The following is a 17,783-nucleotide window of genomic DNA, read 5'->3' as shown; positions in this document are numbered from 1 at the left end:
TTTATTCTTTTATCAAGATAAAGCCATCATATTATGTCATTCGTACCTCAGAGTCACAGGTACAGTCTTTATAAGGTCTTAACGGTGGCAGATTAATGAGCTTTTACTAAAAAAGACGATGTCGATGAGTGCCTGAGTTATCTTACTGGGTCAAGGCACAGCTGTGATCTGAAAGTATATTTTTGATAATAACGCAGCCACACTCCTACAGTTCCTCAGTTCCCCCTAATCTCTACCGTCCATGTGACTGTGGCAAATAGGCCTGGAATGCAGCGTGTATGCGTGTGTCCGTGTGCAATCTAACGTTTCCAGGTCGCTGAGGTTGAGGACAATCTCAGCCAGAGCTGCTTTGCAATACAGTGTGTCCTAGTCAGGCAGACACAACACACACTAGAAGGGTTCTTCACTAAAGCGTGTGTCTAGGAATGAAGCGATACAAGAATTCTCAGCCAAATCCGTGCTCATGTCGCTGTTGGCTTGCTGGTCTTGTGGGTCTTCGATTTTTCATGTCTTTTTCTTTTACTAATTACTGATTGTGTAAAGTTGTAAAAAGTGCTATATATATATATATATATATATATATATATATATATATATATATATATATATAATATGCAGTCTTATGGTTGGGTATCCCTGGTCAAATTCTATCTATCCGTTGCCGATTTTCGGAGTGAAAATAAACCTCTTCTACAGAGACACAGTTCTACATAAGCTAAAGCATAATTACTGTTTAGTATATAACATGAAATATTACATTTTAAATATTACATTTCAATTCAGATATTATAATAAAGATCATATTTAAATTCAGAAAATAAATGGGAAGTATGCATTAAAATGCAAAGTGCAGAAAAGGCAAAATTTACATTTGTACCCTGACGATTTTCACTTTTCACACATAATCAGCAAACGCCCAAATGTTTGCATTAGACTGCGCTACATGTCATCTGGAGTTCAGCTGCATTTAATAGACATTCCGGTACATATTAAGCAAAATTAATAAATTACTTTTTTTAAGGGTTTATCGTTTCAAAGCCTGAGATTTTTGGACAACACATGGTCTCCTACAGCTTCCTCTGTCAGACTCATCCAGCCGTTAGACTGTAATATCATTACATAAATGCACTTAGCAGATCACGCCGCTGCAGTGACTACATCATATCTGATTGCTGACCATGGCAATTTACAGATTAGAGTAGTGCCTGGTTGCTTTCTACGGTAAGAGAGACAGAAGACTGGACTCTACTAGCCCAAATATTCCTGGAATAGCTTCTCTGGTGAAAATGAGTGTGGCCCTTTTTTTTATCCTACAGAGTGAAAAACACTGTGACATTTCCAATTTGAAACAACACCATCATTTAGGCCAGAGTTGTGTGTTATTCTGGAAGGGTGGAGGAGAGATAATGAAGGAATGAAGGCTTTTGTGGAGAGCGAACATCGCAGACATAAAAACCTGTCATTATTTCAGCTGAGCAGTTTCCAGACTGCAGCTAACTGCCTGGAACCCTTTTACAGCTCATATGAGGCAGAGAGAGAGAGCTCTAGAGAGAGCTCCAGAGAGAGTGAGAGAGAATTATCATTATTTACTTCTCTCCCAACACTGCTATGTTGCTATTCAATAAATTCACAGTATACTAATTCTTCAGTCTGCCAAAGATAAATGCAACAGGCTTGAGAACATTGTAAAAATCACTGATTAATAATTCATAACCATTTGGGAATTTGTCTTTTTTCACCCTTGATTTAAAATCAGTTTCATCTTCACAGAGATTGAGCAGATTTTAATCAATTAAAGATAATTAACAGAACAAATATTAAATGAATTAAATAAATAAACAATCAAAATGATCCTTCTAATTGAAGATCTGATCAATCCTAGAGGACTCTGACCCTCTAGATCCTTAAAAACAGTCAGAGGTACACAATAGCAACAATATTCGTTAGGGATGCACCGATACCACCTTTTCCTTTCCGATACCGATACCAGATTTTCAAGTATCTGCCGATATCGAGTACCGATAACGATACCAACTCAGACTTAAACTAGAGATGGGCAATATGACAATATTTTATCGTATTGTGAATTTTGTTATCGTTGGTACATGACATGCTTTTATGAATGTATCGTGGAGATCGCCAGCGCTTAAAGAGCACTGATTATCTGCACGGTTCATTACAAAGAGTGTAATCAGTCTTACAGTCTGAGTAAAAATCACGGTACTCACTATGGACTAGTATATGGATAGCAGTTTTTAAATATTTTACGCTGTTGGTGCATTTTGTCTACATGATGAAATATTGTGATAAATATTGTATATCCTAAACAAGGTCTTTAAATATTGTGATATAAAAAAGATTTTCATATCGCCCAGCTCTGACTTAAATACTGGATAGATGGCTGTAAATCCTGATATTTCTAGTTTTCCACTTTTTATAGGTCTTGTACAATGTAGAAACACGTGCAAGTAAGGAAGCATAATCTTGCTAATATCAACAAAAACAGATTTCTAACTGGTGTAAAATTCACATTTCAGAGCAGTAAAAAAATGCAAGTTTGGAAACCAAAAGTACTTATGCCGCAATTTCACATTCAGGTACTCGTCTCTTTGTAAAAAGTACTAAACTTAAAAAAAAAACACTGTATGGACAGAAAAAGTGCTGTTTAATGGTAATAACTGTTAATGACTGGCTTTTACTGCTTGTTTAAATGTTTGGTTTCATAACAAAGTTTGTAAACATAAATGTTCTATGTAAAAAAAATTATAAAAAGTAGGGCGTCAGTGAGCTTCATGGTATAGGTGTTCTTTAATGCCGATACCGATACAGTGTGTAAGCCTCAGTATCGCCAACGATACCAATTCAACCACTAATATTCAGCTTCTTAACAGGCCTGTATCTTTCCACTTTCCACACGTTTCAGTTTGCCTCCTGATGTCTACTCATGATATCTGTGTGCATTTATGCACCAAAAGCAGTCATCACTGATTGTGCAACCTCTCTTTATTCCTTAGATTTCAACAGGTTGTTCACAGGGACGCTCTAAAACGGGCAAAACTGGAAAAGTTGCGACATCCTGAGCTAGTCATCTGTTGTAAATGTGGCTATTTGCATTGCAGATCAGTTCCACACAAGTCTATGACGTGAGACTTGAGACTGGCTTAAAAACTAGAAAAACACCTTTTGATAAGAGAGGACTGAGTGGTAAACCGAGTACTTTCGGCTTCTGGTGGATTTGTATGTGTTTGGGGGGTGGGGGGTGGGGGGTGTCTACTCTGCTCTTGCTCTCTGGCTGGATAAAAAAAAAGAGTCATTGTATTTATTAGCCTACAGATCATTACCAAGGCTGACAGTCAGGACTGATTGAGCACCACAGGGATTCCTAATTGTTGTCTGATGTATTTGCCCAGTGCGCGCTGGGTACTGTAGTGAGAGAACACTGACTGATGGGTGGATGGATGCATGAATACGTAACGTTATAAAAATCAGACATTCTGTCAGATTGATTGAGCAGAGGGGACTGAATGCTGCTCTACTGAACACTACATTAGCATAGGCTTAGATGCTCTTTTTTTTAAGACTTATACATGTAAATGACCTCTGTTCCGATTGGCTGCCCTGTTGTACAGAGTCCAGGCTGGAACACAGCTTGTCATTTCAGGATGAATGGGCGAGGCTGAACTGCTGTAGGCTGCAGCGCTGGTGGACGTACCGTAGATCTACATACCGTAGATCATTTTTTTTGGTCTCTATATGAAAATAGAAGGAAAATAAATAAATGGCTGAAATGTCTCTGTGTTTGTTTGTCTTTGAAAATGAGACGGTTGTGGAAGGAAGTCCAGCTCTGTGTAATTTATGATCTACAGGAGACAAAACACCACAGACACCCCACACATCATCTCTCTTCACATGCCCTGGCCAATATATAACCGTGCCACAAAATCAGCTTGAGGCAAATCAATGTTTATAGGGCTCAGCTAGTCAACAAAGCATCCTTTGGTGTGTTGACACGTTGAAAATGGGGGTAAATGAGCTGCTGGGATTCTGCTGGGTAGTGGGAGTGTGTGTGTGTGTGTGTGTGTGTGTGTGTTTCTGTGTGTGTTTCTGTGTGTGTAACTGTCCTCACCTTCTAGTTTGCACAGAATATGTGGCTTTACAGAAGTTGGCTGGAGAAATGTGTAGAGAAGTTCTCCTGCTGTCCACGGAGAGTGCTAACCCTACTAGCCTGGGTTGTCAACAGCTCTTTAGCAGGAGGGGGTCAGTCAAGTTTTCTGAAAAGCGTTCGTTCATTCATTCATTCATTCATTCATTCATACATTCTCACTCAAAGTGACCAAACTGAGGCTGGCAGTCCGAAGCAGTTACTGTCTCCTAACATTTAAGTAGCTCAGACGTTTACCCTCAACTTCACTCCCACAACAACTGCAGAAAAGTAAACGCTCACCTGCTAGAATCGCTTTTCCAGGATGGGTGAGTTTGGCTTTTCCAGCGGGCGCTGCTGCCGCTAAGCAGCGGTTTCTGTGTGAGGGAGCGACGGGCTCAGACATGTTCAGTCACACACTGAGAAAAACAAAACAAAACAAAAAAACCCCACTCTCTTTCTTCTGTGTAGTAGCTATAACACTTTCAGGAGGCTTTCCGAGCTGGCCTCTCCGCGGAGCAGCAATTGGCGACAGAGAGGAGAGGAGCTGAGCTGAGCGCTGAGTGTGACTCGCTGGTTTTTCCTGTAGCGCTCCTCTCTCACTTCACCGAGTCCGAGGCTCCGCCCACAGAGCGCGCGGCCGACGATCGGACTGTGAAGAGGCGAGAGCAGCTCAGCCAATCGCGAGGGAGAACCGGCGCCTCAGACCCGCCCTCCTCCAGCCCCACCCCCTTTCTTTTACAGGCTCTGCTTGTTTCCCTGTGTGCGTGCGTGTATGTGTACACACCCAAAGCCCTGCCACATCCTAGTGGGGGAAAGTCGTTATAACGTGGACAGGCGAGACGCAAGCCCTCAACAAAGCCACGGATTGAGCAATGATACGTTTGTTCAGTTGATAAGTTTGAAGGAGAGGGTTTTAAACCGTGTAATTCTCTTTAATCTGGAGATGATTTCCTGTTATGTCTTTATTAGCATGCGAAGTTATGGGAAAACGTCGACGAGGCTGTTAAAAGTGTAAGCTCAGGCTGTAAAAACTGCATCAACAGGAAGCAGGCCCGATCTCACCAAACTCACCAAACTGCCTCACATCTGGAAGGCCAGGTTGTCAGTTTTGTCTTTCTGACGGACACTGGCTGTGAGCTGACTGACTGCCTGCCCTCTCAGCAATGATCATGTTCTTCAAATAAGACACACTAGGGCCCTTAACACTAGGTTGCCTTGTCATTGTACTGAACATCGTGGATCCACAAGAAAAAACGAAAGTACGAATGTCAGACAGGCTGTGGTGTGTGTGAGGAGGTGGGGGCAGAGAGAGAGAGAGAGAGAGAGAGAGAGAGAGAGCAGAATAGACAGAGAGGGGATATAAAGAAGACAGACATACAGATGTTGAAAAAGGAAGAGAGAGAGAGACCATCTGATAGAGAGAATAAGAGAGACAGATTGAGAGAGAGAGAGAGAGAGAGAGAGACTGAGAGCACACACCACTCTACAGTATGTAGGTAACCGGAAGAGACCAGTGTATATGTGTGTGTGTGTGTTTGAAAGTGAAAGAAAAATCAGTGTAAAAGAACAAGACGCATGAGATCAATGAAAACCAAGAACACATAATCCTCTAGTTAGTGTGTGTAAACTTTATTGTTTTTAATCTGCGTACTCGGCTCGCCCAAGTGAGCAGCCATCACACACACACACACACACACACACACCACACATACACACAGCCATTTTCCTCCTAACAGGCTCCAGAGACACTGCCCCACCTGTGTATCCTAGCAACCAGAAACAGCTGCTGCCAGACCTCCTGTTTTTGGATTTTATCTTTTCCTAAAAAATATTAACGTCTTCTTCGACAACATTACACTATAGACATCGCTTATGGCTTTGCGGTAACACTGAACAGAACACTGAAATCACGGAAGTAGAGCAGCATCATAAATTATGCGTAAGGCCTAACTAGTAAGACCTAGTAGAGTATACGTATTTGCTTTGACGGAACGGGATGTTATGAATGCGCAGACCCCGCGCAACACATCTGCAGAAGCTCTGAGGTACCATGGTCGTACCATGCGAGGTTGGCTGTGAGGGAGTTCATCGAAAGCGTCACAGGACAAAGATCGAGCTGCCGGAGCAAGAATGACATTGAGCAGACCGCCTGAGAGTTGCGGCCTTCGTCCGGTTGTGCTCAGAGTGGCCTTGGAGTCGCACCGGTGGCGTGTCATTCGCTCTTCGGGCAGCTGACGAACTGCAGATGTGAAATCGAGAGCTGGAACTACTGTGAGCTTACGACAAAAAGTAAAACTGCTAAATGAAAGGTGAGAAATGGCAGAGAAGGACTGAAACAAAAGGGGGCACTGTCTACAGACGCACAGCTGGTGTCGTCTGTTGTCGGCTCCTGTACAGGTAGACCGTCTGGCTCCTACAGTGCTACGAATTCTGAGGTGTCTCAGTGTACCTGCATCCTTCCTTCCATCAAGGTTACATCTCTATAACACAAATAAAAGCCTAACATTTTACAGGCTGCTAGACAGGCCATGTTAATGTCAACTGACTGACTGAGTGAGTGAGTGGACTATGTGATTAAAGCGCATTCAGCATGGCATTTTGCTTGTTTGTTTGTTTGTTTGTTTGCATTGCATTTTGTTGGTGTCAGTGTCTCCATCATGCTGGACTGAGTGTTGAGGTTGAGCCTCCGTCTTGCAGGCGCACACTTCCGACCGTCTTCCTAGAATGGCGAGGGAGGTTCAACGGTCATTCGGGGGACTGGGTGTCAAGGCTGAAGGTTAAACCCATAGGCTGGTGAGGCATATCCAGGAGCAGTATAGCCGTAGCCGGGGTATCCAGGCTGAGGTGCTACTGGGGTTTGGCCAGCGGTCAACATCAGCTGCTGACCTGCTTGGATATAATCACACACAAACACATACAAATGAATACATGTCTGCTGACCAATATTTCTCAACCTCTTTACTGCATGACGATCCTTCCTTCAGAAGGTGGTTTTCAGTCTGTGGGCTGCGGCCTCCAGTGGGCCATGGTGGTACTGCTTGTGGGCTGTTATTGTTTTGATTATTTTGTGTCAAAATAAAACAACATATTTAGGTGGACACAGCTAAATACAGTGCATATAAAAGGTATCACACTTAAAAAAATAACATACAATAACAACATTTCTACAAAGTAGTGTTAATTAAATAATAAATATTACATAAATATTTACCTCAGTTAAAGGGACTGATCTAAATTAGAGGTCAAGGCAATTGGTGCTAGTAGTCTCACAATTAGTGAAGTGGAGACACAATCACCTGAGTGAAGTTACTGTGTCTGAAGTCACTGTAGTATAAAGACACATGTTTGGAAAGTCCAAAAAAAAAAACCAAGTCACTAAACATCCCCTGGTTCAATCATTAAAAAATGTAAGGAATTTGGCACATGTAGAGCAGGCCGTCCTCAGGCCGACAATCTAATGTCTAATCTAAAAATGACAAAAAAATAAAGATAAAACATCCAATGTGGGTGAATACATTTTTACAGGTACTGTAGTTCAATCATAGATAGACAGAAAAGATATTAATATATGTTTTGGTGTTCATTAATCTGTGCATTTATTCAGGGGCAGACAAACAAATAATTTTTGTTATATTGGTTTTAATATAAACAATAAGGCAGTATTTATGCTAAATGAATGCAAATGTTACAAATATCTCCATAGATGGGGTTGAGAGTAACAGAGCGAACCAGTCAGGCTTTCCAAACTAAATACACACGTGGACAAAATTGTTGGTACCCCTCAGTTAATGAAAGAAAAACCCATAATGGTCACAGAAATAACTTGAATCTGACAAAAGGCAATTACTGCAATCAAACGATTCCTGTAACTGTCAATGAGACTTCTGCACCTCTCAGCAGGTATTTTGGCCCACTCCTCATGAGCAAACTTCTCCAGTTGTCTTAGGTTAGAAGGGTGCCTTTTCCAGATGGCATGTTTCAGCTCCTTCCAAAGATGCTGAATAGGATTTAGGTCAGGGCTCATAGAAGGCCACTTCAGAATAGTCCAATGTTTTCCTCCTAGCCATTCCTGGCTAATTAATTTGTGTTTTTAGCTGTGTGTTTTGGGTCATTATCCTGTTGCAAGATCCATGACTTGCAACTGAGACCAAGCTTTCTGACACTGGGCAGCACATTTCTCTCTAGAATCCCTTGAAAGTCTTCAGATTTCATTGTACCCTGCACAGATTCAAGACACCCTGTGTCAGATGCAGCAAAGCAGCCCCAGAACACAACAGAGTCACCAGTGTTTTTTTCTTGATATGCTTCATTTTTCTGTCTGTGAACATAGAGCTGATGTGCTTTCTGGTCTGTCCATAGGACATTCTCCCAGAAGCTTTGGGGCTTGTCAACATGCAGTTTAACAAATTCCAGTCTGGCTTTTTTAAGGATTTGTTTTCAACAATAGTGTCTTCCTTGGTCATCTACCATGAAGTCCACTTTTGCTCAAACAACGACGGATGGTGCGATCTGACACTGATGTTCCTTGAGCTTGAAGTTAACCTTTAATCTCTTTAGAAGTTTTTCTGGGCTCTTTTGTCATTTCTTTGATTTGTCATCAATTTTCATCCTGCGGCCACGTCCAGGGAGGTTGGCTACAGTCCCATGGATCTTACATTTCTGAATAATATGTGCAACTGTAGTCTCAGGAACATCAAGCTGCTTGGAGATGGTCTTATAACCTTTACCTTTAACATGCTTGTCTAAAATTTTCTTTCTAAACGCCTGAGACAACTCTTCCTTTCGCTTCCTCTGGTCCATGTTGAGTGTGGTACACACCATGTCACAAAACAGCACAGTGACTACCTGTAGCCCTATATAGGCCCACTGACTGATTACAAGATTGTAGACACCTGTGATACTATTACTAATATTATTACTTTTGTCAGATTTAAGTTATTTCTGTGACCATAGTGGGTTTTTCTTTCATTAACCGAAGGGTACCAACAATTTTGTCCACGTGTGTACATAAAAACATCTGCATTCGAATTAAAACTGAATTGTGAAAAAAGGCTGTGACAAGCCACCTTTTCTTTTGACCACAGTGTAGAAGAGGTAAATTCATAACAAATATATTATAATTATTTATGGATAATTTGTGCATTAAATCTCCTGTATTGATTTATTTATTTGGTTCCCCCGTTGTTTTCATTGGATGGCTTAGCTAACCTACCTAACCTTGTCCTGTGGAAGCTCTACTCCAGCCTGGCTAGCTCTCACTGTCAGTTGCTTAAGCGCTTCTAAATGATAAAACTGGAATTTATTCTGCGACTTCTACACACAACGCAATAGTCAAAAATGTTAATTCTGAAAAAAAGTTACTTTTATGTTACAGAAACAAGAGGTGACCAAAAGAATATTCCATTTGAAAATGTTTAGCTACTTAAAAATGTCAATGTTACATTTTACCCTGTCTTATCCCGACTCTACCCATATATATGAAAATATTTCTGTAATAAGCTAGCCATCACTTGCATTGTGCTCACTTTTCTATACACTCTAATGTCTCCTATTGTCTTGCCCTGTATATCTACTGTACAGTATGAACCTAGTTTTGCACTGTGGTGTTATTGTATTGTACTGTAGTATACTGTATTGTCTTGTTTAACTGGACCATCCATAGTCTGTCTTGTTCTCTTGTACTGCGTGGTCCTGTTAACAGGCCAAGCTTTGTGTTTCAATCCACTGTAAGGTATGTACTATATATGGCTGGGATGACAATTAGGTTCTTCTTGATCTCAAAATGTGGGCTTAGATCACACAGTATGATCATTAAAAATTCTGCAATATTTTTCACAGATGTGTTTCACGTGTGATGATATATCCTAAAATTAGATAGCTCATTGTATCTGTATAGTTTGTCTTGGCAAACACTGGCTTATAGTTTTACTGCTGCATAACAACTAAGCAACAATCTGGAATCTACAGCAGTTTCAAAAGCAGTTTCGGGTGAAGGTGAAAGCAGAGAAAATGCTGAAAAGGAAAGAAGTATCAATTAAGGTGCTGGCATTGCTCGTTCCGCTGCTTACATACCATATACGATCGCGGTGGGTTCACTCACTTCTTCAGTGCTTCGTTTGCTTTCTGCCTCTTCCAATTTATCCACCTTAATTAAACACACAGCGAGGGTGACATGCATCAAACACTTTAGTCAGGGCAAAACACGTCCCTGTCAAAATGTGCATCCTGTTCAGTGCTATGAGTAAGGAGCCCCTCTATCACAGGTGATGACAAACATATTGTTACAGGTCCAGGCACAAAAGGAAAGGGATGGTGCAGAAGAAAACAGCTGGGCCTTTGGGGCTGGCCATCTGGGAGGCCCTACCTGCTCCCCTGTTCACGGGTAGTGTTTCCTGTTTTTGCCAGGGGACACATTTTTGCTTCAACTCAGCCCATGCAATCAAACAGTACATCACCCACCTCATGCCAAAACACTTTACATCTCAACCCATGGCTACTGATCTCAACAAAAAAAAAAAGCTTCAGCTGAATCTAAGCGTTTCAAGTGAGCTGGAGAAAGCTGGTGCCATCTGGAGGCAAACATTGGTAACCGCAGAACAAAAGCCACTAGTAGTTCAACCAGGTCAACCAGTCAAAGAGGAATAAAACAAAGGGAATAATACATATGATTCAAAACACCCTTCATTCAGGGAGATATTAATCTTTTTTTGCAGTCAAAATGATTCAGGTTTATTAGCAAACTTTACAAACTTTCAGCTGTTATACCAATACAATAAACCAATCAAACAAGAAGTTAAAAGAGCCTAACATAACTATTATAACAAGTAGTTCCTCCAAATTCAACACAGAATGCAGCTTTTAATGACTACTGCAGTCTTAGGATTATTCAACCCCCTGAATACAATCTCTCACAAGAGCACACATTTGCAAATCAGGTGGCAAATAAAGGCTTCATTAGTTCAGCATCAGGTGTGATTGAGACACAACACATGAAATACCTGGACTGGCTCTTGGGTGACTGTGGTGCTTGGTAACATGTTAAAGTGGTTTTAGAGAAGAGATCATTATAATATAGATATATAATAACACATTTGCAAGTTCACAGCCAGGAAGACTGGCTACACTACCTGGACGTGGCAGAAAGAGGCGGCTATAACCGGCTGCCACCAAATTCCTGATGAGGCAGCGAGATTTGTGTGGCAGCAGGCACTGAGGTTTCAGTTTACACACTATGGCATACTAAATGCTGAAGGTCTTCATGCCTGTACACCTCTACTGACCTAAAAGCACAAGAATGCTCAAATATGCTCAAAATATGCTCAAGAGTTTTAAGATTCTGTTCTGTGGAGAGATGAAACAAAACTGGAGCTTTTCGGACCTATGGATTAACGGGTTGTTTGGATGTGGAAGAATGGATACGCTGAAAAGAACACCCTGCCTACAGTAAAGCATAGCAGAGGCTTTGTGGCTGATTTGCGTCCTCTGGCTCTGGAAATTCTCAGGAAATCCTACGTGAAAACTTTATGCCTTCTATGGAAGGTGAAGCTTGGGTGTCACTAGACCTTACAACAGGATAATGATTCTGGAATACCACAAAATCCACCAAGATTCTCGCAGTACTCTGACCTGAACTCTATAGAAAATCTTTGGTGTGATTTTGATGTGAAGGCCACAGCTGATAAAGGTATAAGGTCTAAGCTGGCGTCTGGCTGCGCGTCACAATTGCAGAAGGGTTGTAGCTTAATGAAAAGGGTACAAAGGGGTGCTCTTATTAGTACTAAAGATGCTCGCCATAAAGGGGTTGTAGTCATTAAAAGTGGTATTTTGTGTTGAATTTGGGGAAAGCCCTTGTTGTTACTTGTTTTTTTCCCTTTGTTTCAGATGAACACAGAATCCACTCTACTCTTTTGCTAAACACTTGACCAGTCAGGGTGAGACACAGAGAAAAACAGGTCACCAGATTCTGATTACAAAATGATGAGCAGACTACAGCACTAGCATCTGACACTGTGACTCAAATTCTGTGCTTTTTTTGTAAATCGCTGTGTCTCACACAGAAACACATGGTGCTCTTCAAGTCGTGTTACAGATGTATCGCAGTCAATCAAGCAGACAACGGTGAGACCTGTTAGGGACGTCTGGGGCGAGTTAGTGCACTCTCTACATGCTATACCTCAGAAAGAGAGAGAGAGAGAGAAAGAAATAAAAAGGTCAGAGACCTTCACCTGTCCTGTTAATTCATCCACCTGTAGAAGAGGGGAGACATTTATGAAACTCTGGCTCTGGGTGTTTGTGTTTTAGGTCGGTCACAATTCAAACAGTTCAAACACAGTTACTTGATTAAATAATTACTATAAATAATTAATAATAATTATTAAATAATGATCATGATTTTTGTTTTATATTCTTCTATGCGTACAGTAAGAATGCCGCTTGTTGGTTTTTATAGGTGAAAATAAGTGAATACATAACGTCTGGTTTACAATAAGGCACCACACAGGTACCACATAGCATTGCTTTGTTTTAAGAACATTGTAGTTCTTTTGTGTAATTATTTTTTACTGGATATCACTGATGCCCTGTCGGCCAAGCGTGTGGTTAGCTAGCTATAGCATAGTGAGTAACTACATCACCTTCCTTGTGTCAAACTAGGGTTTGAATCCCCTGCCAGGCAATAAGAGCACCAATAAAAGTCCTTGAGACTCTTACCACTACGTTTACCTGCCTGTGTAAGTCACTCTGGATAAGACCGTCAGCTAACTGCTGTAAATGCAATAAATGTAACCCACATCTGGCAGTAATGTAAGCACATATTCAACAGTGCTTCTGATGTGCATACTGGGAAAGACTGTCTCAGAAAACTACTGTCTCAGAAGTAACATATTCTCAGAAAAATGCTGGTTCAGTGTTACCATGCTACCATCTTCGACTTACTATGGTTGTAAGTGTTGCATGAACTTTCAGAACTTAGGCTTTCTTTTTTTTTATTACTCAATTCCTACTAAAAGTGACAGTGACGGTGTGTTTGTGTGACCCACCTTGGTGAGGTACTCTCTCATGACCTGGGTGAAGTAAGGCATGGCAAAGTCAATGAGGCCATGTCTCCAGGCCAGCTCCAGCACCACATCAGGAGCCAGCAGGTCATAGGAGGAGAAGAGACAGGCGGCAAAGCATTCTTTCCGGCCCTCCTCCAGAAACCAGCGCAGCAGAACCTGAGCCTGCTCGCTGTCCTTCGACTCTGCTGCATACTGCATCGCATCCTGAAACAGAGTGCGGACTTCATTAACGCTCAATGACTCAACTCAACTCAATCCATCCAGTCTTTTCCACCTTCTGACACACAGTTTCTACTCGAATCTTAGCATGATATCTTGCTGACGTTTCTTCTTGGATGGCAGCTCACTACCTCAAACTCAACCCCAGAGCTGCTGTAGATCCCGGAAACTGCTGGACTTTACAATGATCTTGCCATCTCCTTTAAGAACTCACTGGTCACTCCATCTGCAGAAGCATGAAGCCTTGGTGTAGTAGTGGATGATCACTCAGTCGTGAAGATTTCACCTTTTCAACATCCAGAGAATTTGACCCTTCCTCTCTAGAGAGACCACCCCGGTGCTCGTTCAGTCTCTTGTCACTTTAAGATTTGATTACTGCAACTCCCTTCTGGCTGGTCTCCCTTTGTTCACTATTAGGCCCCAGCAATTGATCGAGAATGGAGAGGCACGGTCTTTTTTAAAGTTTAAAGTTCAGCCATGTAACTCCTCAGCCTCGTTCCCTTCCCTGGCTTCCTGTATCTGCTGCTGGATTCAAAACCCTGACCCTGGCCTACAAAGCCACGAATGGACCAACCACTCCGTACTTGATGGCAATGGCCAAAAGCCGATCAGTACCAAGAGCCCTTCCAGCTTCAAGTATGGTATGGCTTGACCCGCCATTCTTTAAGATCCATAAGACAAGCATTCTGGCCTGGCACCAAAGCGGTGGAACGAACTTTCCCTGGGTGCCCGAACAGCAGAGAAGCTCAATGTCTTCAAATGCCGACTGAAGACCCAGCTTTTCCAAGAGTACTTGGGCATAAGTCATATTTGTGTAAAATATTGTGGTATTACTCTATTGTGTCTGTTCACATGCTTCCTTCACTTTCAATGAACAAACAAGATTCCCAATGACCAAAACGTAACCATGCCCCTGTGTTCAATAGCTCTACATTAGGGCAAAGTATAAATGTGACCACTGAACTATGGTTTTATTCTAAGCTAGAAAAGTTCACATTCGGGCAGGACAAGGGCAGACTGAGCATTCTACCTTCTATGAAACAACTTGTAAAAATAACCCTAGGTTATATTAATCCCATGCAAATCGACATGCTGGTAGATATTTTTTAAGGGTTGTCTCCAGTATTTTAAAAATCCTTAAGTTTAAACACTGTTCCAAGACAGGCACCAAAGTAAACAGTTCATACCTTGTACAGCTTGTCTTTCTTGCAGAGCTGGATGCTTTGGGCCCAGCGCTGGTTAATTTTGTAGAGATAAGCGGCAATGCGCCTGAATTCTATCAGTTCGTGCTGCTCCAGCTTCTGAGCAAGACTGATGGAGTCAAAGTTGTCGTAGGCATCTATGGAGGCACGCAGACCCTGAAGAAGAGTAGAAAGCAAACATGCCACCATCAACCCTGACTAAAGACACAGCTAAACACTGCACCTTTTCCTACACAAATCTTTGCTCTTACATGTTTAGAAGAAAGAAATTGTGTGTGAGTGGCTGTGTGTGTGTGTATATGTGTCCTATGTACCTGGAAGTCTTCCTCCTCTGTAAGCAAGCTGTTTAAGGCCTCATTCACAGCTCTATTGTTGTGGCTCTGCACTGATCTCAGATATGGCTTCACCAACCTCAACTGATTCACCTACAGGGACAAAAAAAATGTGTGTTAGAGAGTTTCCCTTATCACTTACGGTTACTTTCACTTAGAACATCCTAAGCGCAGAAGAAAGTCTTCAACTGTACTTCTAAGCATGTATTACATCTTTCAGTGTAATGTTTGTAGTAGTTAAAACATCATCAGTATTGGTATGCCTATCAATAATGATTAATAATAACAATATAACACACTATAATAAGACGGTCACAAATACTCTGCAGTTTGTTTAACCCTATATAGAAACAGTGGAGATGAGTACGCTGACAATTTACTTATAATGGCTCTTTTTGATCTAGAATAAAATTTGTCAGGTGTGTGTGCACCTACCTTGGCAAAGAAGCTAACTGCTCTTGTGTGGTCCAGTCTTGGTGCTAGCACGCTCAGTAGGTCATTGAGCAGCATTGGTTTGTACTCTAAGTAGAACTGCAATGATTTGTAATACAACTCCACATTCGCCACCTGTATTGGAGCAGAGAAGAGAGAGAGAGACAAAAAGAGGCATTTAAAATAGGTCTTCTCAATTAAAAAAAATAAGTGTGTGTGTGTATGAGAGAGTGCCTCACCTTGCTGATGATCTCTTTAAAAGAAGCATCTCTCCATGCGTCAGTGGGGTGTGCAATCATGGTGATTATAGCATTGTCAAACTCCTCGTATTTATCATAAAGGAACACAAGTTCTGCCCACAGGTGGGCCTGCTCTGCTGCACGCAGTACCTGATAAAAAACAACAACACAACATTAACCCTTTGAAGTCATGCCACAATTCATATTTTAAGTGCATGAATGTGTCTATGTGTCTCAGTGGCCACTGTGTGAATGTGTGTATGTACTGTTGTACTGTGCTTCTTCTCAACCTCTAAGTCATAAACACGCTAACGGTAAAGCTTAAAATCCTGCTCTGTCCACCCCCAGCATTTGTACTTGCCATGTTTCAGAGCCCTGTCTAGCTCTGGGCCCCTTGAATCATAACATGTTATATGATACATGTTGCAAAATTCCCTACATATTAAATATTAACATATTGCCCAACCCTAATTAGAGAAGATCGCAAGGTGGTCTTACCTTAGGGATGTTGACTCGGGACCAGAAGAGCTCGAGGTGTTCTCTCATCTTCTGTGGTTTGTATTTAGAGTAGAGAATGGCAAGCTCAGTAAACATGCCCATATGAGCACGCTCCAGACCTAATGCAGCCTCCAGCAGCATAATCAACTCCTCAAAATAACCACGTTCCTGTGACCCCACAAACAAACACATACACACAAAATGGTTACAGTATTATTATTATTATGATCATGGTGGTGGCAGAATGGCAGAATGCTATTGTCCTGGTGTGTTTTCGCTAAACACTGTGAATCGGTGCCATACCTGATAGTAGCCGATAAGTTCTTCCAGCTCGTCTGCGTGAATTACGATGTGCAGGCCACAAATCTGAGCCAAACGGAACTCTTCTCCATCTACACACGCAAAGCACACCTATAAAGTGGACACAACGACAAATCCCATGATGAAACAGATCTAAATGCAAAGTGTAACAAGGAAATTTGTGTTTCTGTTTGTGTCCAGTAACCTCACACCTCTTTCCATGTGCGCGTGGAGTTGGCTTTGCGGGCGCTGTCCACTGCTGCCTGGTACTCTCCGAGGTGGACGAGTGTGGATGCCAGACGTGCAAAATTAGACACGTTATTGAACAGCAGTCTCGCAGCTTCAAACATGCCCTCCTCATAACAGCGGTCTCCAACCTAAAGGGAGATATACAAAATGACACAGGAGAGACATGTAACAGATATGTAATAGAAAAGAGATTGAAGTAGAGAAGTATGCATTAAACTGGATATTTGGCCAGGTATGACACCTCATGACTGTGGCTGAAGTCTGCCCCCCTGTGGCCGAAAGTGGTTGAGCTTCAATGTACTACATTCTTAGCTTTAATGCATGTTAATGTAATAAGATTTTATTCCAAGTACTTTTCCAGCATTTCTATTGGTTGAATTTACAAGTAGTATGTCTACAAGTTAACACAAGTTGGTTAACACAAGCTTTCTATGTAATCTTATTTGTCACTTTCTTTACCTGTTGTATATGAGCATTGTTAGGGCCATTGACAAACTCCTCCAGTTCAGAGAGGCGATTGGTCTTAGCAAGAGCAAAGAGGAGTTCTGTTTCCACATAAGACTCTCGAGCTTTCTTTCGTGCCATCTGCAGAAACTTCACCAGATCCTCCCAGTTGTCTAATGAAACACACATGCATTATGACACTGACATGACATATAAATGCCGAGCAATAACTGATGCTAAAATCACAGAAGACAAGCTAATGAACAGCAACAAAACATTCACTCTGAATTAACTAAGGAAGAAGGCACGGAAGCCAAGTGTCGTACTGTTTCTACTGGCAGCATCCACCACTTCCATGTAAGCAGAAGGTTCGTCTGCTCTGATGTACGAGTCAATGGCCTCCTTAATGAGGTTCTTCTGGAGCTGAGCTCTGGCCAGCTGACTCCACACTGGTCCCTCCCCACAGCGCTCTGCAAACTCATACGCCCGGTCCAGATTGCCAATGTGCTCAATCAAAACCTACATGTGACACATACACACACACACACACAGACACACACGTCTCTTTTACTATAATTTTGTGGCCTTGGTTTTAAAATCTTTGTTGACTTTTGGAGCACAGGTTGATCTAAGGCTGGGCGATATGGTAAAAATGCTATATCACGATA

General features: G+C 41.8%; 2 protein-coding genes across 7 annotated transcripts in view; both read right to left on the bottom strand.

Annotated features, from left to right (window-relative positions):
• Window positions 1-4,719, bottom strand: part of LOC140557528 (tricarboxylate transport protein B, mitochondrial) — a 34,755-nt gene extending 30,036 nt beyond the window's left edge. Inside the window, exon 1 of the mRNA XM_072682018.1 lies at window positions 4,445-4,719. Within this exon, the coding sequence (XP_072538119.1) occupies window positions 4,445-4,547 (103 nt within the window). The 5' untranslated portion in view covers window positions 4,548-4,719. The remainder of the gene's footprint in view (window positions 1-4,444) is intronic.
• A 1,032-nt stretch (window positions 4,720-5,751) lies between these two features.
• The window catches only part of cltcl1 (clathrin, heavy chain-like 1), a 36,547-nt gene continuing 24,515 nt past the window's right edge, over window positions 5,752-17,783 (bottom strand). For 3 of the 6 annotated variants that reach the window (XM_072682012.1, XM_072682016.1, XM_072682017.1), the window contains 13 exons: window positions 17,442-17,634; window positions 17,131-17,288; window positions 16,635-16,799; window positions 16,426-16,533; window positions 16,123-16,290; window positions 15,625-15,774; window positions 15,389-15,520; window positions 14,936-15,046; window positions 14,607-14,777; window positions 13,183-13,404; window positions 12,364-12,390; window positions 10,217-10,289; window positions 5,752-7,033 (listed from right to left, as the gene is read on the bottom strand). In XM_072682012.1, the coding sequence (XP_072538113.1) occupies window positions 6,909-7,033; window positions 10,217-10,289; window positions 12,364-12,390; window positions 13,183-13,404; window positions 14,607-14,777; window positions 14,936-15,046; window positions 15,389-15,520; window positions 15,625-15,774; window positions 16,123-16,290; window positions 16,426-16,533; window positions 16,635-16,799; window positions 17,131-17,288; window positions 17,442-17,634 (1,803 nt within the window). In that variant the 3' untranslated portion in view covers window positions 5,752-6,908. The remainder of the gene's footprint in view (window positions 7,034-10,216; window positions 10,290-12,363; window positions 12,391-13,182; window positions 13,405-14,606; window positions 14,778-14,935; window positions 15,047-15,388; window positions 15,521-15,624; window positions 15,775-16,122; window positions 16,291-16,425; window positions 16,534-16,634; window positions 16,800-17,130; window positions 17,289-17,441; window positions 17,635-17,783) is intronic. The other 3 variants (XM_072682013.1, XM_072682014.1, XM_072682015.1) reach the window with 3 other exon arrangements.

Source organism: Salminus brasiliensis, chromosome 6, assembly GCF_030463535.1.
Source record: "Salminus brasiliensis chromosome 6, fSalBra1.hap2, whole genome shotgun sequence".
Classification (NCBI taxonomy): Eukaryota; Metazoa; Chordata; class Actinopteri; order Characiformes; family Bryconidae; genus Salminus; species Salminus brasiliensis.
The sequence above is the reverse complement of the archived record's forward strand: the minus strand, read 5'-3'. Positions and strand labels throughout refer to the sequence as shown.